The sequence below is a fragment of the Arvicanthis niloticus genome, unplaced genomic scaffold (assembly GCF_011762505.2).
Source record: "Arvicanthis niloticus isolate mArvNil1 unplaced genomic scaffold, mArvNil1.pat.X pat_scaffold_315_arrow_ctg1, whole genome shotgun sequence".
Lineage (NCBI taxonomy): Eukaryota > Metazoa > Chordata > Mammalia > Rodentia > Muridae > Arvicanthis > Arvicanthis niloticus.
Window position 1 is genome coordinate 1 of NW_023045970.1, and position 22,500 is coordinate 22,500.

The 22,500-nt window shown below is 42.8% G+C and overlaps 2 protein-coding genes across 5 annotated transcripts in view; one reads left to right on the forward strand and one right to left on the reverse strand.

Annotated features, from left to right (window-relative positions):
* Positions 1-4,475: 4,475 nt before the first annotated feature.
* Positions 4,476-13,231, reverse strand: LOC117701900 (replication protein A 70 kDa DNA-binding subunit-like). Its single transcript, XM_034493309.2, has 4 exons — positions 13,099-13,231; positions 6,463-6,513; positions 5,410-5,488; positions 4,476-4,774 (listed from the first exon to the last, which is right to left on the reverse strand). The coding sequence occupies exons 1-4, from the start codon at positions 13,129-13,131 to the stop codon at positions 4,500-4,502; spliced, it is 438 nt and encodes a 145-aa protein (XP_034349200.2). The 5' UTR covers positions 13,132-13,231; the 3' UTR covers positions 4,476-4,499.
* A 276-nt stretch (positions 13,232-13,507) lies between these two features.
* The window catches only part of LOC117701902 (protein-lysine N-methyltransferase SMYD4), a 49,948-nt gene continuing 40,955 nt past the window's right edge, over positions 13,508-22,500 (forward strand). For 3 of the 4 annotated variants that reach the window (XR_013070278.1, XM_034493311.2, XM_076706318.1), the window contains exons 1-2: positions 13,508-13,631; positions 14,562-14,707. Coding sequence is in view for 2 of the 4 variants with exons in the window: in XM_034493311.2 (XP_034349202.1) it covers positions 14,574-14,707 (134 nt within the window). In the remaining 2 variants the exon portion in view is untranslated. Of the gene's footprint in view, positions 13,632-14,561; positions 14,708-22,500 lie in introns of those variants that run through there. The other variant, XM_076706319.1, reaches the window with a different exon arrangement.

Here is a 22,500-nt window from a genome sequence, read left to right on the forward strand (position 1 = left end):
GAGGGCTCAAAACCATCTATAATTCCAGTTCCAGAGGATCCAATGTCTTCTTGTGCAGCCCATGGATACCAGGCACACACGTGGTACGCAGACATATATGTAGCAGACAAAATCCCCATTGACATAAAACTAAAAAAAGGGGGAAAAAATCTCATTTTTCTTTTAAAAGAACAAAGTAGGGGCTGGGGAGATAGTTCACTGAGAATACCTGTGCAGACATGAGTTCAGATCCAGCACCCATCTGAAAAGTTAACTAATTGGTGGTACTTGTTACCCAGTCTACAAAGATCGGAGGCAGGTTAGATGGGGCACTTTGGCCTCCTGCCTAGCCAGAAAAACAAACAAAAAAAACCAACAACAACAAAAAATACAGTGATCTTTGGGCCAGTGAGAGATTCACAAGGGAATAAGGTAGAGAGCTACAGAGGAAGACATCAGGGTTCTATGAGTATGTGCACACCACATACTTATATGAAGGGGTGCACAGCGCTCGCTGTCTCTCTCTCTCTCTGTCTCGGTCTCTGTCTCTGTCTCTCTTTGTTTTTAATTTACAAACATTAAAATAGGCTGTAATATGGCTCAGTGGGTAAAAACAGCTGCTGTATTAGCCTGGTACCAGAGTTCAATCTCTGGCAAGCTGGAAGGAGAAAAACCAACTCCAAAGTTGTGCACCATGGCAAGTGTGTGCGCTCTCCCAGCCATGTCCTAGCAGGCAGAAGCACTGCTTGTCGCACAGGAGAACCTGGAGTGGAAGATACTGGATCTCAGGCAGGCGAGTTGGCGAGATATGCCTTGTCTAGACAACGGCAGAACAATCATTGGAGTCTGGCAGAGATGACCAGGACTGTTTATACTGATCATGTTCAGGGAAGAGGAAATGGCACAGGAACAAGTCAACACACAGGGTATGAAATGAAAGGAACGAGGCACACGAAGGACAAAGAACTGGCATACAAGAAAGCCTAAGCGGAGAGTGGTACTTCAGAGCCATAAAATAGACTGAATTCATTAAAAATGAGCCAAAGATAAACTGAAAGAGTCAGCTCAAAAACCCACAGAAAACAGGTCAAAATAACACCACCCATCTGACAGTTGATACTGTCAACAGGATCTAGAAACTATACAGCAGGCAAATCTCAGGGCATGCCCCTGAAGGGGTCTTTAGACTAGGTTAACTGAGGTGGGAAGCGCCACCATAAGTGTGGGTGACACGTCTATGGACTGAGGCTCCAGACTGAATAAAAAGGAGCGAGTGAGCTGAGCATCAGTGCTCACTGCTTCTGCGGTGTGACAAGGCACTCCATGCTCTAGCTGCCATGAGGCCCACACTCTCAAACCGTGAACCAAAATAACCCCCTCTCTACATTGCTTGTATCAGGTATTTGGTCATATCAGTGAGAAGGGCAATTAATACAACACACAATCGTTAAAAACATAAACACCAACTTTGTTTGCATGTGTGAGATTTTGCAGCTCACTGGCCAGTTTTGTCTAATGCCAGGTCTATTGGCTTAGGGTGAGAGTGCATGCCTGTAATCCCAGCTGCTGTGGAAGCAGCAAAAGCACCACAGATGAAAGGCCAACCAGGGCAGCAGAGAACAACTCAAACTGACACAAGTGGGAAGCACAGAGAAAACCAGTAGATAATAGAGTGCTCCCTACTGTTCGAGAAGCCCTGGGTTTCATCCCCTGTGGTGGAAGAGAGAACTAATACACAAGTCTTACCGTGTAAAAGTACTGCTAGGTCACACAGAAGCATCATTCAACTGCCTCTGGATGCTACATGGGAGGGCATGTAAGGTTTTACTTCCTGATGATATGTATCTACTACAGCATTGTTGTTTTAGTGTGTGCTCCTCCACTACGTCTCCTCACTGCACCAAGAAGCCACACTGAGTTCATGCAAGGAACTGACCTAACTATACAGTTCTCAGAAGGATCACAAGAAATACACAATGGTAACTACAAAGGTAAAGTTCTCAAAGTATACTGGTTTCACTGGAATCAAATATGCCCATTTTTAGATCACAGGTTCTTCTGTCAGGGAGCAGACACAGGTGTCTGTTTGAGTACATTTGTGCAGGATGTGTTTGTGCATATGCATGTAGAGGTCAGAGGTCAACTTCAAGTGACAGTGCTCGGGAGCCATCCTCCTTGATTTTTCCTTTGTTTTGAGACAAAGTCTCATGTAGCCCAAGCTGGCTTACAGTTTGCTATATACAAACATGCTTTTCATATCCTACTGATGAACAAAGAATACTGGGATTACAAACATACACATGGTTTTCGGTGCTGCCAACCACACCCACAGCACTTCGGAGGACCACTTGTGGAAAGCTGGTTCTCTTTTCCTCCAACTGGGTCATGGAGATTGAACAAGGACCTCTCTCAGCCTGCAGAAAGCATTTTTTTTTTTTTTTTTTTTTTTTTTGTCCTTTTCGAGACAGGGTTTCTCTGTATAGCCCTGGCTGTCCTGGAACTCACTCTATAGACCAGGCTGGCCTCAAACTCAGAAATCTGCCTGCCTCTGCCTCCCAAGTGCTGGGATTAAAGGCGTGCGCCACCACCGCCCGGCTGCAGAAAGCATTTTTACCACTGACCCACCTACCTTATTTTTTGAACTATCATTCACTGAGACCTGGATACTCCCAGTTTGGCTACTCTGGCAAAGCAGAAACCCCGAGATCTACTTTTCCCTGACTTCTGACTCTATTAGAATTGTAAACTCTTGCCTCTGTACCTGGCTTTTTTGGATCAAACTCAGATTTTCACACTTGCCTAGCAAGCAATTTATCATCAGCGCTATTATTATCATCTTCAGTCCGCTAAAGATCAGAGTTTAACGTTCCAAAATCTCCGTATAAGAATTGCTAAAGATGTTTGTAAAAGACTTTTAATTAGTGCAAGGAGTTAGAGACAGTCAGATCTTTATGCATTCTGGACCAGATTACCCACTGAAGAAAGAGGAAAAAAGAAAGAAAAGAAAGGAAAAAAAAAGAAAAGAAGGAAAGAGAGAAAAAGAGGGGAGGCATAGACACAAACAGCAAGTATGGCCAGAGCGGTAAGGGTAAGCTGGAGACAGTGTGGAGGTGCCTGAGTGATCAGTGACTATAAAGAATGACATCAGGGCTGGGGTGTAGCTCAAGAGTGCACTGCTTGCCTAGAGGTCCTGGCTACCCTCAGCTCTTCAACAAACATGTCAGTTCATGACAGACAGAAGAAACCAAAGCAAAACCGCAGTAAATAGACACACCCGCACATGCTCGCACGCACACAAAGGTACAGGAGAAGAGATGGCTCGGTGGCTAAGAGCATTTGCTGCTCTTGCAGAGAGCCCAACACCCACAAGGCTGCTCACCACTACTCCTTTTAATTCCAGCACTCAGGAGGCAGAAGTAGGCAAGACCTGCTAGAGGCCAGCCTGGTCTACATCGTGACTTCCAGCTAGCCAGGGCTACACAGTGAGATCTTGCCTCAAAAATAAAATAAAAAAATTAACACTTAAGTGTAAACTTACCAATCAAATCTTAAATTGAATTTTATAAAAGATATTCAAAACTGACAACAGAAAGGCTAAATGTTAAAATTAAAACACAGACATAGCAAGTTAATATGAAATTAAAAAAAAAGTGTTTCAAAATATTCAGGTAATGGGCTGGAGAGATAGCTCAATGGTTAAGAGCACTGGATGCTCTTCCAAAGGACTCCAGTTCAATTCCCAACACCAACATGGCAGCTCACAACTGTCAGTAATTCCAGTTCCAGGGAATTCAACACTCTCATAGAAACACAAGTGTAGGCAATGTACATTACATAAAAAGAAATACATAAATGAACTAAAAAAGAAAACGTGTTTCAAAATTACAGGTAATTGGGGCTGGAGAGATGTCTCAATGGTTAAGAACATTGGTTGCTCTTTTGAAGGTTCTGGGTTCAATTCCCAGCACCCACATGGCAGCTCACAACTGTCTGTAACTGTAATCCTGTGGGATCTGAGGCCTTCTGCTGGTGTGCAGACATACATGCAGACAAAACACCCGAATACAAAAATGGATTTTAAAATAAAGTTACATACACACAAACACACACAACACACACACACACATAATATAACACACACTCCCTCAGCACTGGAATGTTTATCATACTGAGTCCCATAAGGTTTTGGTTGCATTCTATCACTGAAAATAAAAAAAATTTTTAGAAAGTATCTATATAAACCTCTCCCTAAAATAAAGTTTTCTTTTCTAAAAGCACGTCATTTTTTTTAGAAATGAGAAGAACAGTTCTGCTCATGCTGTATTTCTAGCATGTAACATCTTGCAAGTAGTTAACCATATTCTGTATCAGCTCAACACATTTCCTACCGAACACTCAAGATCACAAAAAAAAGACCCAGACTGGGTAATTAAACATTTCTTTTGTTGCAGTAAGTGACCTCTTCCTTAAAAGATATTACAGTAGTGCTGAAGAAACCTACATGGGTAGAATTATACATTCTACTTTAATCTGTTCTCCGAGGTTTCCAATGTTACTTCTCCCCTGATGCCAATGTTACTCTGAGTCCAGCTGAAGCTCTTCACCGCCTTGATAAAAACTCCTACCTGAACTTTCGACAGGTACTTCCCACCTACAGTACAGGCAAGTGGAAAAGGAAGCGCATACCTTCCGTCTTTCAGGGTGTTAACGATGAACCGGTGGACCTGGCAGACACAGTTGCTGGCCAGCTTCCCCCCCTCCACCAGGGTGTTCAGCTGTGTGGCCAGCATGAAAGCTGCAGAAGCAGAGAGAGAGAGAGAGAGGGGGGCTCAGTCTCCAAGCCCTGCCTTAATCTGAAAGCTCATCACAAGGAAAACCATTAAACACAGCTGTTTAAAACTCCTCAGACCCTGCAGAGAGGAATGCAGCATCAATCCGCCCCGTGTGAAAATGTGCAGCTACTCCTGAATGTTATCTGTTTCCCAACAGCTCCAAATCATTTTTACTGTCATTCTAGTTTCTGGGGAAAATGAAAGCAACTCTTTCTAGGTCTTCAGCACTGTGACTGGAGACAACAGGTAAATATTCCAGAAGGGCCCGCAACTTCTTTTTAAAGCTTCTAGGGCAGAAATAAAACTCCTGAAAAGGCAGGACAGAACAGCTCACCCATCACACCCACAAAATGCCAATACTATCCTTAGGGAAATTATCAAAGAAAACATACACCAGTTAGAGAAAATTAATTAAGCTGAATGGCAGCTTTCCACGGTATCCAGTCTATTGTTAGACAGCTCTGCCAGTGGCAACTCTGCCTGAACAAAGCCTGCAGCCGATGTGGGCTTCAGGGGCTCCAAACACTGCAATCAAAGGGTAGGGGGTGCTGCAGTTATTCAAGGATTCCCAAAGCCTAGATTTATTCATCATACTCACAGGAAAGCGTGTTCAACCCATCACTCATAAGCAGTCGGTACCGGGGTGGACTATTCCCTGTAGTAATGGGTCGGATGTTCTGAAAAAGTTGAGAGAAAGTTGATTCATTAAGCAGGCTCTTTGCCCAATTCCTACGGGTAAGCAAAGCTATGTGGCAGGAGACTGGGTTTGCCATTAGTTTAAGACAAGATGAACTGCTTGCCCATCCTCTTAACACCCAAATACAAATGAAACACTAGGTTGAGCTGTCATTATTAAAAACAATATACACTGAAGTTTCAATAATCTTTCTCCTGCGTAAGATGACACCTAAGAAATGCAAGAACTGTTTAGGGAACATGCTGAAAATATGAAGTAAAATTAAAAATGGAAAGAAAACAATTTGCCTAAAGCAGGGACAGAAGCACAGATAATAGCAACATGTGGCCATTCAGATCTGGGGCAGGGCAGGCACGGACTCAGCCAGAAAGGGAGGGGCAGCCTCTGAAGGAAGTTAATTAGGCAAACAGAGCCAGAAGGTGACTGGCCCAGGAGTGATGAACGTCTTCACCGCCTGACTCTGTCAGCAGGAATGATCCTGGAGTCTCTCATCTATTGAGATCTGAAATTCACAATATGTTTTAGAACCCACTAAATGATGGGTCGATTAACTAAAAGGAATTTAAATGGGATGCTGGTGGTGTAGGCCTTTTAATCCCAGCACTTGGGAGACAGAGGCAGGTGGATATCTCTGAGTTCGAGGCCAGCCTGGTCTGTGAGTCCCAGGACAGCCAAAGATATATAGAGAAACCCTGACTCGAAAAACCAAAACTAAAAGCTCATCAAAAAAAAACCCTATAGTATCTGTTGGTGTGTGTGTGTGTGTGTGTGTGTGTGTGTGTGTGTGTTAGAGAGAAGGTGGGGAATGTGTGTTCTGAAAACGGGAGAGAGAAAGAATGTGCGAGTGTGTTTCTGGGATGTAGACAAAACTGTATGTCATTCATCAAATGCAATTTTTAATTATCTATGAGTTGAAACACGTTCATTCTACTCAACACACGTGCAGGTACTTACAATGACTTGAAGGACGGGCTTTATGGATGTATCTCCCTGCTGCATTATGGCCTGAACAAGAAACACAGATTCTTATAAACATTTTTAAAAACGTAATGAACCACAGATAATACTGTCCTAAGAGCTTCCCTAGCCAGGGCCATCATGACGGCTCAGGACGTAAAGCCCTGAGTCTGATTCCAGGAGCTGTGGAAGAGAGAAAGAACCAACACTTGAAAGCCGCCTGCCCACCTCCATGTGCAAAAACACACCATACTAACAATAAGATAAAATTAAAGTAAATTTAAAAGAACCACTTCAGAGGCAATCAGTAGAAAAGTCTTAATTACATAATTTGTCTAATGACAAGCCACGAGAGTGCCAGTTTTCAAAGAAAGCACATATCTGTTGCCAAAAGTAACACTGTTTTCTTGTGGAAACTGGAATATCGGAACACTTATATTCACTACCTCGAGCTTTATTGTTTTTTTTTTTCTTTAAATTTGTTTAGTGGTTTAAAGAGAGGGTCTCATGAAGCCCAAGCTGGCCTCAAGTCTGCTAAGTTCCTAAGGATGACCTTGAACTTCTGATCCTTCTGCTTTTAGCACCCAATACTTAAGACTTTTCTCCTGAAATCAGTGATAATGTTAACATAACAGGCTAGGGCGCTCCTGTCACGTATCTCTAGTTGACCTCGAGCTCCTCCTAACCCTAACCCTACTCTAACTCTGGTGTTGGAACCACCTCCTGTGTCGGAATTGCTTTTGATTAAATAAAACATATCAAACATGGAAGATCTGAAAAGTGTAATGAGCCAATGTTTTTCAAATAACTAATGCTGAAAGAAACACACAGCTGAGCATGGTCACACAGCCTGTAAACCTCAATAATCACGAGGCTGAGGCAGGGTCATGATGAGTTCAAGACCTCGTTAAACTATAACGTTCCAGAAAACAGACCTACAAACTCAGCTGATTTTGTCAAACTTGACAAAACACCTCAATGGAACAAAAGTGGTGCAACAAATCACCACACATACAAAATGTTAGTACTCTGTCTAAACTCTCACCTCCACAGTTACCTGGCAACCGCCAGGTAGGCCTGGTCCACTATAAAAGGGGCTGCTTGCCCCCTCCTCACTCTCTTAATCTCTTACTCTCTTGCTCTTACCCCCTTACTCTCTTGCCTCCCTGTCCTCTCCCCCCTTCTCTTCCTCTCATCTACTTCTCTTCTCTCTTCATCCTCCCATCTTCTTCCCCCCACCTTTGCCCTATCTCCTGAATAACACCCCCACCCCCAACCGTGTGGTCTGGAGTGGTCTGTTCTGAGCTGCGGTCAGAACTAACACAAACAGTAAACTCAAGGGCTGGGCTATGTGCTTGGCAAAGCTTAGTGACTAAATTTGATCCCCAGAACCTGTGCTTTAAAGAGCCATACATGATGGCACATGCTTGTAACTCAGTGCCGGGGAAGTATAGGACAAGCAGAAACCTGGCGCTCACTGGCTAACCAATGAGCTTGAGGGACAGCCAAGGCTATATAATGAGACCCTGCCTCAGAGGGGGAGGGGGTAATTAAAAGATGAAGCCAATGAGATGGCTTAGGGGTAAGGGTGCTTGTTGCCAAGACAGAGGACCTGAATTTGAACCCTAGGTCCCACTTGGTAAGAGAGAAGCAATTCCTCCAAGTAGCCCTCTGACCTCTGCCCAAGTTGAGTGGCACACAGAAACCCACACTCATATATGGTTAAGCTCTTGTCTGGCACAGAGGTCTCTGTGCCTGAACCTTAAAAACTTAAATGAAAAGGCAACACAATTTATGAGAAAAACAGTTGAGGTATTTATATTTAACAGAAGACAAGAAAATTCTTCAGTTCATTAACGCTACAACACACAACACAAGTTTTTGTTCTTCAGCACCTGTTCTTGCTTCTGCAGCTTATGCCAGCCTCGAGCTCCTGACCCCTCTGCTGCTCCAGCAGTGGAATGACAGTCACATTCCAGAATTAACCCAAATTCAAGGGATCAAAAGATGTGCACTCTTCACAAGATATACAAATGGACAGTAAAGACACAGGATGTTCAGTGTCATTCCTAATCAAGAAAATACAAATAAAAGCCTGGCAAGCCAGCATAGCCTCACACTCACACACCACCAGCATAGGAAAACCCAGAGAAGAACACAAAGCACTGGCAACTAGACTTCTCATATACACTTTGGAAAAGCTGGCGATTTCTTACCAAATTAAGCATTCAGTTACCATATGACCTAGCAATTGCACTCTCAGATATTTATTCTGTAAATATCTGGATTACTTTGCATGTACAAGAAATTTTAATACATATTACATAATTTATGTGTATATTATGAATAATGTATATGTAATATGTTTAAATATTTATACGCATAAAGATCTGTATATAAATGTTCAAAGCATCTTCATTTATAATAGCCAAATATATATTTATATATAAAGCCTGTAGTCCCAGCTACTTGGCAGCAGAAACAGGAAATGACTGAGGCCAGAAGTTCAAAGCCAATCTGTGTAGCATAGAAAACAAAACAAAACAAAACAAAAACAAAACAAAACAAAAACCCAACAACCAAAGCAAACCCGACAAACTCTCTCTGTAGATGAGTACCAATCCTCCTACTCCCACCTCTCAAGTGCTGAGATCACTGACATGGACCACACCATCAAATTCCTTTTGTGCAGTGCAGGGGATGAAGCCCAGGGCTTTATTGCAAACAAGGCAATACTCTACAACTGAGCTACAGCCTTGGATTTCATCCGTTTCCTTTTTGAGACAGGATCCTACTACATAGTCTCAAGTTTCAAATTCTGCCTTAAGAGTTCTTGGTTTTATGGAACTGTTCCCCGGAAGCCAGCTGGATGATTGTTTTCTGTTGTTTTTTTTTTAATCTTTATTCATCGTGTGTGTGTGTGTGTGTGTGTGTGTGTGTGTAGGTCAGAGGACAACTTGCAGGACTCAGTCTCCTCTTTCCACTGTGTAGGTCCTGAGGATCAGACTCTGGTGGTAGGATGGTAAGATGGTACTGAGCCATCTTGCAGGCCTCCATGGACAACTTTTTCTTTGGAAAGTTGTTTCTGGCCTGGGTGTGAGAGCTTACCACCTGTAATCCCACCACTCAAGGGAAGAGCTAGGAGGACTAACAGAGGTGGAAGCTAGCCTGGGCTACATAGTGAGGTAAAGGCCACATACTCAATACATGGCAAGACCCAACCCATTTTAAAACACTAGGCAAGGTGAAACGAAGTCGATTCATTTCATCATAAAGTCAATCATTTCATTAAAGTTCTATTTATCTTTAAAATTGTATGCAGGTTATGGCTTGTTTTTAATTTAAACAGCATCATAAATAAGCAAAGAAAAGCAACATATCATAACATGTACATTTAAAAGTACTTTAGGGGCTGGAGAGACGGCTCAGCCATTAAGAACACTAGCTGCCCTTCCAAAGGACGGGAGTTCAATTTCAGGTACCCTACATGGCAATTCACAAACTGTCTCTAATTCCAATTCTAAAGGATCTGATATCCTCACATAGACAGATATGCAGGCAGAGCACCCAATCTACATAAAATAGTAAAAAAATAAGCCAACTTTTTTTTTTAAAGTACTTTAGATTTGGGCTGGAGAGATGGCTGAAGGATTAAAAGCATTGGCTGCTTTTTCCCAGAGAACCTGAGTTCAATTCCCAGCACTCAAATGGTGGCTCACAGTTTGTTTATAAAAAGACAATCTGATGCCCCTTTCAGGACAAAACATCCATATACATAAAATACGTAAGTAAATCAATTTTTTAATGTATACTAGGAGCTGCGTGGTGGTGCTTCCTCTTACTCTAGCACTTGGGAGGCAGAGGAAGGTGAATCTCTGTTCAAGGCTAGCCTGGTCTACATAGCAAGTTCCAGGACAGCAGAAGCTACACAGAGAAACCCTGTCTGTCATGGGCTCCTTACCCAATCTTTGCACTTTAACGTATTTGACTGTAAAATCTGATGTTTTTAAAAAATAAGAACTGACATTGGAACATCAAAAATATTAATTTCCTTGACTCTTTCTTTAGCTGGACTATGTAAAGATATACACGATGGGATGGTCAGAGGTATAGTTTAGCAGTAGAGTCCTTGCCTACCATACACATCTGAGGTCCTGGTTTTACCTCAAACCCCTGGGAACAGCAGTAAATAGAGCCTGTACTTCATCACAACAATTACATTTTAAAACTTTGGCCCCTGATACCTCCATTTTCCACTGTTTGCATAACCACTGGGGCCTGAAGCTTTTGTGCTGACACTTCTGTTAGCTAATCATCAGGTAACCAGGGTCTCTATGCTCCATCACCATCAACACATATTTAAAAAAAAAACAAAAACAAAAAAACAAAAAAACATTGTGGATCCCAGATGGTGGAACATCTTTAGTTCCAGCACATGGAAGGCAAAGGCAGATGGATCTCTTGGGTTTCAAGGCCAGCCTGGTCTACATAGCAAGTTCCAGGACAGCCAGGAGAGTTTTTAAAAACAAACAAAGAAAAACAAAACAGAAGGCCCCATTTTACTTATGAACAAAGCATGTAAAGAAAGAAAGAAACAAAAACCCCACAACTTTTATCTACGAACAAAGCCTAATACTTCACCCAATGTTGGAAATAGCTTTCTTTCTAAAATATTTATATTTAAAGAAAACTCAGCAAATTACTCAGATAACCCTATAAACATTCTTTTTTTTTTTTTTTTTGGTTTTTCGAGACAGGGTTTCTCTGTGTAGCCCTGGCTGTCCAACTCAGAAATCCGCCTGCCTCTGCCTCCCAAGTGCTGGGATTAAAGGCCTGCGCCACCACCGCCGGGCATAAACATTCTTTATAAAAGTAAAGAATTATTTGTAATTGCCTTAAGGGTACAAGGTGGCACCTGTATTGACAGGACAACTCAGGCATCACATCCCAGGTGGCATTTTCTATAGCCCTAATGTATTCAAATATCCCTTTGATGCTGACAACTGTTTTCCCTTTTTTTCTTCTAAGCTGGTTCTTTTCTCCCTTCTACATTTGTCCCCTGCTTTCCACAGTTTTTACTCATTCATACAACTAGCAAACATTATTTAGGCACCTAAAACTTGCCTGATACTATGTACATCACCCTAAAGGGGGCCGGAAAACAGCAGCTAGTTCAGTCTCTACCATCTCCTGTAGGAAATACAAAGTAGCTAATACTTACCAAATAAACATTTCCATCTGTGATGATCACTAGCCGCACCAGCAGAAGCTAACCACTAAATTTAGAAACTCAGTTTCCCAACTAGCCCCTTGCTCAGCTTCAGCCTCATTTTACAGACAAGGGAAAGCGTTTGGAATGTTGTCCAAAGCCATACATATTGTAAGTGAACAAAAAAGGCCTTGGAGTCTCAAAATACTTGGATTCAGGCTAGTTACTTTGCCGACCAACTCAGTAACAACTAAGCTGAACAGGAATATTGTGGTAGCAAAGGAAATTGAAACAACTATCAATGGCCTCTAGGGCAAGAATATATTAAAAACAAAACAAAACAAAAAACCAAAGCCTGGCAAGGAGGACTGTGGGAAGAGAGTGTGCTGACTGGAACTGACTAGTTCAGGCAACAAAAGACTGTTTCAGTGTGGATGGAAAGTGTGGAGTTAAACACTTCAATTGGTGAATTGGTGATGGACTAGGCATCCAGAGTCAGGCACAATGATGCTCTGAGGGTAAGGGTGCCTGCTGTGTAAGACCAGCTACTTGAGTCAATCCACAGAATACACAGAAAAGCGGGAATAGAATCAACTTCCCAAAGTTGTCCTTTGGCATTCCACATACATGCAACAATCGCCACCATGGCATGCATATGTAATCAAGTATATACACTACACACACACACACACATTCTCTTAAAAATCCAGACTTAGGGGCATAAAGGATTTGCTTTTGATACATGTTCAATTGAAAATGACTTTGAGGATAGAGGGCAGATCGAATGCAGCTCAGCAGGAAGAAATTAATGAGACAGTGACACGCAGGTGAAGGGACTGTTGGGTCAACAAAAATTCAGAGGGGCTTGCCAGTAAGACAAGGAAAGAGTAGTCAACGTGAATCACAGGACACTGGACAGAGAGGAGTGTTAACAGAAAGAAGCAATGGCCAACATGCCAAACAATTAGGTCAGCTGAAAAACTTTAAAATGTCTTCCGATTTGGCTACTGGGAGGCCACTGGTGACGTTGGCCAGAGTTTTCTCTCGTGACCAGAGAAATGTCTAGTAGCAGTAAAGAGTTACCAGGAGGTAAAGAAGTCAAACAGCCGAAAACAAACAAGTCCAGAAAAGTTTGGGGTGATGGAGAAAGGGAGGAAAAAGAGGCCGCAGAAGGCAGACAGCGGCATGTTTATTTGTCTTGTTTTTCTTAGGTAGAAAAAAAGATGTGAACTCTTCTGTGAGGACCAGGATGCCTCCTTCGAAGGGTGATGGTCTTAAAAAGACCCGGGGCCGCATCCCAGCGGATGCGCAATTTCCTCCCTGACGTTCTCCGGGAGAACAGCGGCTCCCTCCCCTATCCTCTTTGCACCGCTCCAAGCCCGCGCTGCTAGGGCCATCGGCCCCGCTTCGGGTCGTCTCCTTACCGCGATGGCCCCCTCGCTCAGGTGTCCCACCATGGCTGCACAGCTAACTCCCGCGCTCGCGCTTCCGCACCGCCCGAGCTTCTCTGCCGGGTGTCCCGCGGGCTGCTCTGCGATTGGCTAGAGCCACTGTGCGTGCAGCTCCGCCCACAAACGTGCGCGCGGTGCGAGGGGCGGGCCCTAGACGCTGACAGCCACCGCATTGGCTCCCGCGCGACGGGCGGAGCACGTGACCCTTCCGTGGCGGGGTTCGAGGCCTAGTGGCGGGATGGCGGGGAACCTAAGGGCGGGGCTCTGGTTCGCAGTATGCCCATTGTCTGCGCGGTGCCGCTGAGTTGGTCCTCGGCCAGCTGTCGGAACTTTACCCGCTCAGTCGTTTAGCGGATACACAAAATGGGCAACCCAGGGACAATCGGAGCTCTTCCCTGGTAACTGCTGCTAAATATAGTCAAAGCAGTGACCTGGGTCCTTCATTCACGCAGTGCGTGCCCGGCGCCCGTGCCAGGCCCAGAGCTTGGCACTGGGGGATAAACAAGGTAAATCAGACTCAGTCTCCGCCCTCAGAAGATCGTAGTTCCACCTGAGAGCTGTGGCAGCAAGGAGCCCAGCCTCATGGTTGGTAGACGCGATATGGGCCACACATGTGGAGCTCCAGAGTTGGGGAAAAAAAAAATCAGTGAGGCTTTCGAGAGGAGATGCGGTTTGAACTGAGTTAAATATGTGTGGGAATTTGTCAGGTGGATTCCAGTGAGGGTAGTGATGTTCCTAAAAGCCCAAATGGCCTGTGCAAAAGTACTAGAGAGCCTGGCTTGCTGGCTCTCGTCTGTAATCCCAGCCTTTGGGATGTGGAGGTAGCAAAAGTTCAAGGTCAAACTTACCAACCCCGTTGAGTTCGAAGTCAGCCTGGACTAAATGAGACCCTGAGAAATAAAGATTTGGGAGCCTGGCGTGGTGGTACTCGAGGTAAAAGCAGGCAGATCTCTTTAGTTCGAAACCAGCCAGTGTTACATAAGAAGACCCAGTCTTAGCTATTTAATAATAATAATAAGGGAGAGAGGCAACTGAAAGAAAGGCCTGGATATGGAAACAGAAAACTGAACAGTCTAAGAAATGCAAATATTTAACTTCATAGTTGCTGGGGTGAGTGAAAAGAAGTCTGGAAGGCTTTAGGCAACTAGGGTAAACCGGAGGCTAGAACTGGAATAGTACCCATCTACTGGTATTTGATCCCTATTTGTACAACCACGATCTACCATAGTTTCAACAGTCTTCCAAAGAATATTTCTGGGTGACAGAATGTTTGATGAATTGGTACCACAGATTAATTCTTCTTCATCGTATCAACAACTATAGATAAGCACCAGAAGAGTTGATTTTTGTTGCTTCTCACTTGGTAGGGTGAAATATCGATTTTTCTAGAACTGTACATTTGTAGAAAGCTGAATCCTTATGTTCTAACTTTACAGAGCCAAGGTAGCATGGATCTACCTGTAGATGAATGGAAATCCTACCTACTTGACAAGTGGGCTTTACTCCCGAAGTCTGTGCAGGTCACAATTTCTACAGCAGAGACTTTGAGTGACATCTTTCTTCATTCCTCTTCCCTTCTTCAGTAAGTGGATGGAAACCTTAGGGAAATTTTGATCTGGAAAACGTTTTGTCTTGTCATTTAGTCTGAATATCTCTTTTTGAAGGAAAGAGTAGCTTTATATTTTTATATTATGGGGCATTTAGCAGTCATTGTTTGTTTTCACATTTCGTCCTAGTCTGTGATTATGGAATGGGTAGGCATAACTATTTTCCTCTTTTGACATATGCGATACTTCAGTAATTTAGTATCTTGCTGCAGTCCCTTGCTATCACTCAAAGGATATGACACAGATTGTGTAGCTGTTCATAGAAACTTATTAAGTACTAAAGGTGAGAAAGAACCCTAGAAATCATGTAATTGAGCTCCAGAAATTTTCAAATTCTATGGACTACATTCACTGTAAGATAGACATTTTGTGTCACAACCTAGTAAATGTATACATATGTAGAAGTTATATTTATTCAGCAAATTTTTTTTTTAATTTTTTAGTTATCTGAAATTAAAATATAATTATATCATTTTCCCCTTTCCTCCCTCCAACCTCCCCATGTACCCCTTCCCACTTTGCTCTCTCTCAAATTCATGGCCTCTTTTTTAAAGGTGTGTGTGTGTGTGTGTGTGTGTGTATCCCTAAATACAATCTGCCCCATCCATATAATGTTACGTGTGTGTATATGGCTTCAGGCCTGACCACTTTGTTTTGGATAACCAACTTGATGGGTGGGGGTTAAGGGGTAGAGAAGTGTTCCCTGGGGAAGACTATTTCCCCCCTCCCCCCCCCCCCCTTTTTCAGATTAACTTATATAAGCAAGACCTTTAGGCTTTGTGTAGGTAGCCTTGCTGTTGAGACTTCAGAGATAATAGCCTCCCTGACGTTTCCAGACATTTCTAGGAGGTGCAGTCTCACAGACTTTCTGTTCCTCTGGCTCTTAGAATCTGTCCACTCCCTCTTCCTCCATGTTCCCTGAGCCTTAGGTGCAAAAGTACTAAGCACCCCATGATCACATGTTCAATAAATAGTATTGCTCTGTGGCAATCAAGAATATTAATCCCTGCAATCTGAAGGCAGAGGTAGGTAGAGGTCTCTGAGTTCAGAGCCAGGCTGGTCTATGTAGAGAATTCCAGGCCAGCAAGCAGCAAGGGCAATATATTGAGACACTGTCTCAAAAAAATAAACAAACAATTGTTTTGGCAGCACATATACTAAAAATTGGAACATAACCAGGCAAAGAACAAGGATCCAGCCTGGTCTACAGAGTTAGTTCCAGGACAGCCAGGGCTACACAGAGAAACCCTGTCTCAAAAAACAAAAAACAAAAAAAACCAAACCAAAACAAGGATCACCAGGAAAGGATGTGAACGTGGGTGCACTGAGCAGGTTCAGGCAATAGCAAGAGAGGCAGACGCATCTGCTTAGGCTTCTGGCCCTCAGGACTGTGAGGATAATAAATGGCTGTTGTTTGGAGCTGCTCAGCTTCGATAGTTTGTTGAACAACAATAGAAAACTAGTTGGCAGAGGCTTGAGTGTGATGTGAGCTGATTATATTTTCAAAGAGCCATGAGCAAACTAAGCCTGCAGGATAAAGCCATCCAATTGTCTCTTAGGACCAAGGCTAAGAATGGCTTTTACCAGATAAACATTTGCAGTTGATTTTAAGATAAAGAGCACTGGCCATGAACCCTAATTAAACAAAAAAGACTTTTTTTTTTCTTTTTTTAAATAAAAAAGGCCAGTGAACTGGCTCAAGAAGAAAAATGCTTGCCTTCCTAAGATATAAACCTGACCACCTACTATGCAAGCCTGACCACCTACAGTGCAAACTTGATGACTTGAGTTCAATCTCTAGGACCCACACAAACACGGAAGCAGAAATCCAATTCCACAGAGTTGTATTCTGACCTCCACACACATGCTGTGGAATACGAACAAACAACACAAACACTAATAATAAAATAATAATAATAATTTTAAAAAGCAACAAATCCCACTGTTGTCATTAGTAGATGTACATTGCAAAAATTATACTCTATTATGTTTTTTAGTTTCGTCAAAAGGTTTTGGAAATCTATTTGTTATACAAGTAACTATAATTAATATTTACTTCTTGGCTTTGTAAAGCCTAAGTACTATAGCCTTCTACATGGAAAGTTTGAAAGTTTGCTGAGCGCTGATTTTTCTTTTTAAGATTTTCTTTTCTTTTTTTTTTTTAATTTTGTTTTATTTATTACATATACAACATTCTGCCTACATGTATGCCTGCAGGCCAGAAGAGGGTACCAGATCTCATTACAGATGGTTGTGAGCCACCATGTGGTTGCTGGGAATTGAACTCAGGACTTCTGGAAGAACAGACAGTGTTCTTAACCTCTGAGCCATCTCTCCAGCCCCTTTTTAAGATTTTCAATTTAAATTTCTTTTTACTTCTGTGTGTGTATACCATGTGTATGCATGCACATGGGCCGTTTACACATGGTGGTCAGAGGACAATTTTGGGGAGTTGGTTCTTCTACCATGTGGGTTCTAGGGATTAAACGCAGGTCATCAGTCTTCCTGCCAGCTCTGAACAGTCATGTGGTCCTGAGCCTTGTTTTAAAGAACCTCCTGTCTGCTGTGTCAAGGATAGACAGCGGAAGGAGCCAGGGTAGAAGCAGAGAAGCCTATAAGGCCAATGCAGTAACCCCAATAAGAAGATGGACTTAGGGCCGGACAGTGGTGGTGCACGCCTTTAATCCCAGCACTTGGGAGGCAGAGGCAGGCGGATTTCTGAGTTCGAGGCCAGCCTGGTCTACAGAGTGAGTTCTAGGACAGCCAGAGCTACACAGAGAAACCCTGTCTCAAAAAACCAAAAAAAAAAAAAAAAAAAAAAAGAAGAAGAAGAAGAAGACGAAGATGGACTTAGGCCGGCATGAGTGTAGTTAGGGGAGGAAGAAGCATTTGGACTTTGAGGTAGATATAATGGCAGCTCTTTAGATGAGAGGTGTTGTGTTGTGGAGTATGAGAAGTAAAAACTGACCCCAGGGAAAAGGGAGGAGGGTGACATTGCCAAATCTAGGAACCGAAGATAGGGAAAGGAACCACACTCCGTGTTTGAGTTGCATGTGTCCCAGTGGTAATGTCTAAATATGTTTGGAATTTAAGAGAGAGGCCTAGGATAGAGATACAAACCTGGGGGGTCTCTGTGGCATTTAGAGCCATAAAACTGACTAAGCCACCGAGTAAGTGTGTGAGTGCTTACTGCATGTGCTGTGCTATGACAGTGTGCCTTCTGCTTGCCTCATTTTGCAATGCTAATCAGAAACCCACTAAATTAATTTCATGACCCACTGAATCATGACCTGCAACTTGAAAAAAGCTGAAAAATGTCTAAAGCGGTCTACAGGATCTGTGGATTCCCTTTACAGAATTCCAAAAATGGTTGAGAACTGATGAAAGTATGGCTAATAGGCAGACTTTTGGCTAGGTAAGTTATTCCAGCTTACTAACAGAAACATGTAATAAATAAACAGTAATCATTGACTACTTGGTACATTGGCAGGAATAGTTAATTAAAAAGGAGGGTTTGTCTGGTTGTGTAATAGAGGCTGGAGCCTGGGCTTTCTTCCCTGTGCACTTTATATTCTCAGCTGAGGTACTTGCATTCAGACCAATGACATCAGCTTTCTCTGGAATGTCTCTAAAACGGATTTCAAGGCCTGACCTCTTTTCTGAGTCTCAAATTTATAAATTTAGCATATCTAGAAACAAACACATGATTTTACCATCAAAATCAGATTGCCTTCCAGTAGTCCCTATCCTAGTGAATTACAACACCCTTAGGTACAGTTCCAAAGCTGGAAATTATGGGCCTATTCTAAGTTTCACGTCTATTGCTGTGATAAATAGCATAAAGCAACTTGGAAGAGGAAAAGGTTTATTTGCCTTGCAATTCCAGGATATGGTTCATGTTTCTCAGGAAGCCAAGGCAACATCACATCTACAGTCAAGAACAGACAGAGAATAAACACATGGATCCTGGCTTGCTTGCCTGCTTGCTCTTAGCAGGCTTTCTCCTCTTATACTTCCTAAGACCTCTGTTCAGGGAATGGTGATGCTCACAGTGGGCTTGGTCTTTCCATATCAATTGACCATCAGGATAATCCCTTATCAGCATGCCCTTAGCCCACCCTGATGTAGGCAGTCACTTCATTGAGACTCTTTTCAGATGATTCTTGGTTATGTCAAGTTGTTGATGAAGTTAATTATCACAGAGCTATTCTGTATTGAAAAACCAAATGTGTGAGCCAGGCCTGGTAGCACATGCTTACAGTGCCAGCATGCAGAAGGATCAGAAGTTCAAGGTAATTTACCATGCTGAGTTTGAGACCACAGACTACATGAGACTTTGTCTTCATAAGAAGAAAGAAAGAAAGAAAGAAAGAAAGAAAGAAAGAAAGAAAGAAAGAAAGAGAGAGAAAGGAGAGAGAAAGAGTAAACTAACTCATGATATTCCCACCCCTCACCCTACATCAGATCATCTTGTAGAACCTCTTCCTGAACTGTACCAACATCTGTCCAGTTACAACCCAGAAACTGGCTGAGTGTTTTCTTTTCCTTGCATTCTGTATTAAATCTATTTTCATTTTTTTTTTTTTTTTTTGTACAATTTTTGCAGTAGGTATTGATGCCAGATTTCTTCACATTTGGCAAATGGGACTTCTGCTTCCTGGTAGGCTATGATAGGTCACAGCAGGCAATACTCCTAAGGCAACTAAAAAAACTAAAAATTTCTACCATAACAAACACATTTTTAAGACATCAGATAGCAGCAAGGTCTAGATGGACTAAAATTTCTGAAGGGAAAAACTGCTTCTTAGCAGTCATTAGCCATTTTCTTTCTGGGGATAAACTGCAGACCAAGGGATGAGGATGAACCTAGCAAAGTGACTACCCTGAAGGAAACAGAAGTGAGCAGAACTCTTGGCAGTCGTTTAGGTCTGGTGTGACTGATTGCCAGATGGGCAGATTCAAAGCCAGAGTACAAAATCAATTTTCCCCAGTTCTCAGGAGTGAAAAGTCAACTAAAAAGGCAGAACAAGTCTACAGTCCTGCATTGCTGAGGAACAAAATCCCAAGGCCAGAAGGGACATTGCAGCAAACACAAATGATCTCTCTAACGAGACATTTGCCAGATGTTAATGTCTGTGATATGACAGCCACAGATCCAAGTTCAGAACCTCCTAAGACTAAAAACCTGGAGACCTAAAGAAAGAAGAGTTCTTTCTAGGCTCTCAAATAAAGCTCAGGATGACCACCTCCAAGGACCAGTAAAGAACCAGCTATACTGAAGTTTATGGTGTTTCGTTTTTGTTTTTGTTTTTTTTAAGATAGGGTCTTTCTGTGTAGCACAACCTTTGAGAAGTGACTGGATCGGGATCTTGGTGGAAGCTTTCATGGTGCTATAACTCTTGTATTCTGCATAACTACAAAAGCAGCCACATAGGGATAACGCCAAGTTCCACAGCCATGCTGAGCAGTAGTTTAGCCTTCTTAGACACTGGCTACTACAAAAGTGGCCTCTGAATGCCTGAGCAGTTGGGAAGGCTGAAATAAATCCAGGATAAACAACTCGCTGGGCAGCTCTGAGAGCAATGCACCCTGGTGCTCATTCCTCCAGGGAAAGTTTTCCAAATGTTTATACATCCCTGAGCACTTGGATGGATATTGCTGATTCCAGAACTGTCCTTAAAGAAACATGTTTGGCATTGTCCTTTCTACAAAGTACTCTTTTGGGTTTTTGTTGTGGTGGTCGTTACTGTTGCTGTTTAATTGATTTTTGTTTTTTTAAGGCAGGTTCACACTATGTAGCCCTGTCTGGCCTAGTGATTGCTATGTGGTCTCAAACTGATAATCATCCTGCCTCAGCCTCTGGAGTGCTGGATTATAGACATGCATGACTATGTGTAGCTGTAGATTTCTTTCTTTTTTTATCATACATATTTTTTTATTTGTGGGAGGCATATGTGAGAAGGTCAGAGGGTATCTTGTAGGAATTGGTCCTCTCCTCCCTCTGTGTGTGTCCCCAGGGATCAAACTACAGATGTCAATCTTTTGAGAAGCACTTTCATAAGTTGAGCCATCTCACTAGCCCCAATTTTGTAGTTTGGTTTGGACTGAGGAGAGCTATTGGTGGTTTGGGGTCATAGGGATTGAACCCAAAGCCTTAGAAATGTTTGCTTGTTTGTTTGTTTAATGTTGGAGCCGGGTGGTGGTGGCGCACGCCTTTAATCCCAGCACTTGGGAGGCAGAGGCAGGGGGATTTCTGAGTTCGAGGCCAGCCTGGTCTACAGAGTGTTTGTTTAATGTTTTGGTTTTGTTTGTTTTGAGACAGGCTCTCACAATGTAGCTCTGGCTGTTCTAGAACTATGTAGATCAGGCTTGTCTTGAACTCACAGAGATCAACCTGCTTCTCTCTTACAAGTGCTGGAATTAAAGGTGTGCAACACTCCTGGCCAGCATTAATCTTATAGCAACTGTGCTTCTCTTGTCCACATTTTGGAACGCACTCCTATTGAGATGTGTTCCTTGTGTTTTTATCCCCTACAAACTGGTGATTTGATACTTGGTTCCTAGTTGGTAGTGTTCTTTTAATAAACTGTAGATCCTTTAAGATGTAGGGCCTGGTTGACAGAAGTATATCAGTGGTGGTAGGTCTGTAAGGCTATAGGCAGCTCTCTGTTTCCTGTCTACCACACAATGAATACCTGTCCTCTCCCACACCCTCCTGCCAGCAGGGTAAGCTGTTCCATCTTGTCTTCCCTGAAGTTGCTGAGGGAAACCCCTTGAACCCATGAGGCAGGATAAATTTTTCCTCTGAAGTTGTTTCCATTGGGTATTTTGATCACAGCAACACAAATGCTAACTATAAAAACTAAGTTGTATATGAAGAACCCTCTTTCTGCCCCAAACTGTCCTTTCTACTCTGCTTTTTTGTTCCCAATTCTTAATATAAATCCAGTTAAATGCAGCCAGTAACATTCAAGCCATAGCCTTGGCTGCCTTAAAATTCACTCCAGTGTATTAATCCATCACTTTTAAGCTCAGCCTTCCACAGTCTCGAGGCAAAATGTAGTCAAGTCCTTTGTCACAGTGTCGCAGGAATGACTCTAAGACAACTCTCATCTGAAACCTCTTGAGCACATCCTTAACTGTCTGCATTCTGTTTACCACATGGCAGCCAGGTGTTTCAGGATATTTGATCATACTGTGAACCCCAAGACTGTTATTTATGGGGGGGAGGCTGTTTCTAGCACACACCTTTAATCTCACTGGCTGGGAAAGAGACACACCCTGAGTACTCATCTTTAATTTGAAACAATGAAGGTAAAGTTGGTTTGTAGAAGGAAGCACCAGGTTTGAAATTGATGTCTAATTGAGTGGCAGACAAAGGGAAGAATCAGAGAAAGATTTGACGGAATAGGATATGTCCAACTCAAGAGAAAAGAGAGGAAAGGGAAGCTACTTAAGGGAGAGACAAACAGTACAAGGAGAGAGTACAGTACAGGAATACAGTAGTGTTCATGGAGAACAAAGCAGTAGAGTTGGGAGGGAGAGTAGAGCGTCATGGAGAGGGAGAAGGAGGCAGGTTTACCAGGAGAATTTTACAGAGAAGGATGGAAGCAAGAACAAACTAGACACAGGTAAGCAAGCAAGAGAATGGGAAGGAGACAGGAGTTTAGCAAAGATTGCTAGAGTTAGTTTGAGGCCAAGCAGAGCATTCAGAGGCCAAGAAAAACTACAGATTATGAATAAAATCAGCTGGGAGAGGAATTTGAGC

Excerpts from the sequence above, each read along its gene's own strand:
- LOC117701900 (XM_034493309.2), bottom strand. The coding sequence starts at position 13,131 with ATGGTGGGACACCTGAGCGAGGGGGCCATCGCG. Across the intron at positions 5,489-6,462 it reads AGCCCGTCCTTCAAGTCATT|AACATCCGACCCATTACTAC; the intron begins GTAAGTACCTGC and ends CAACTTTTTCAG. Across the intron at positions 4,775-5,409 it reads TGGGTTGAACACGCTTTCCT|CTTTCATGCTGGCCACACAG; the intron begins GTGAGTATGATG and ends CTGCTTCTGCAG.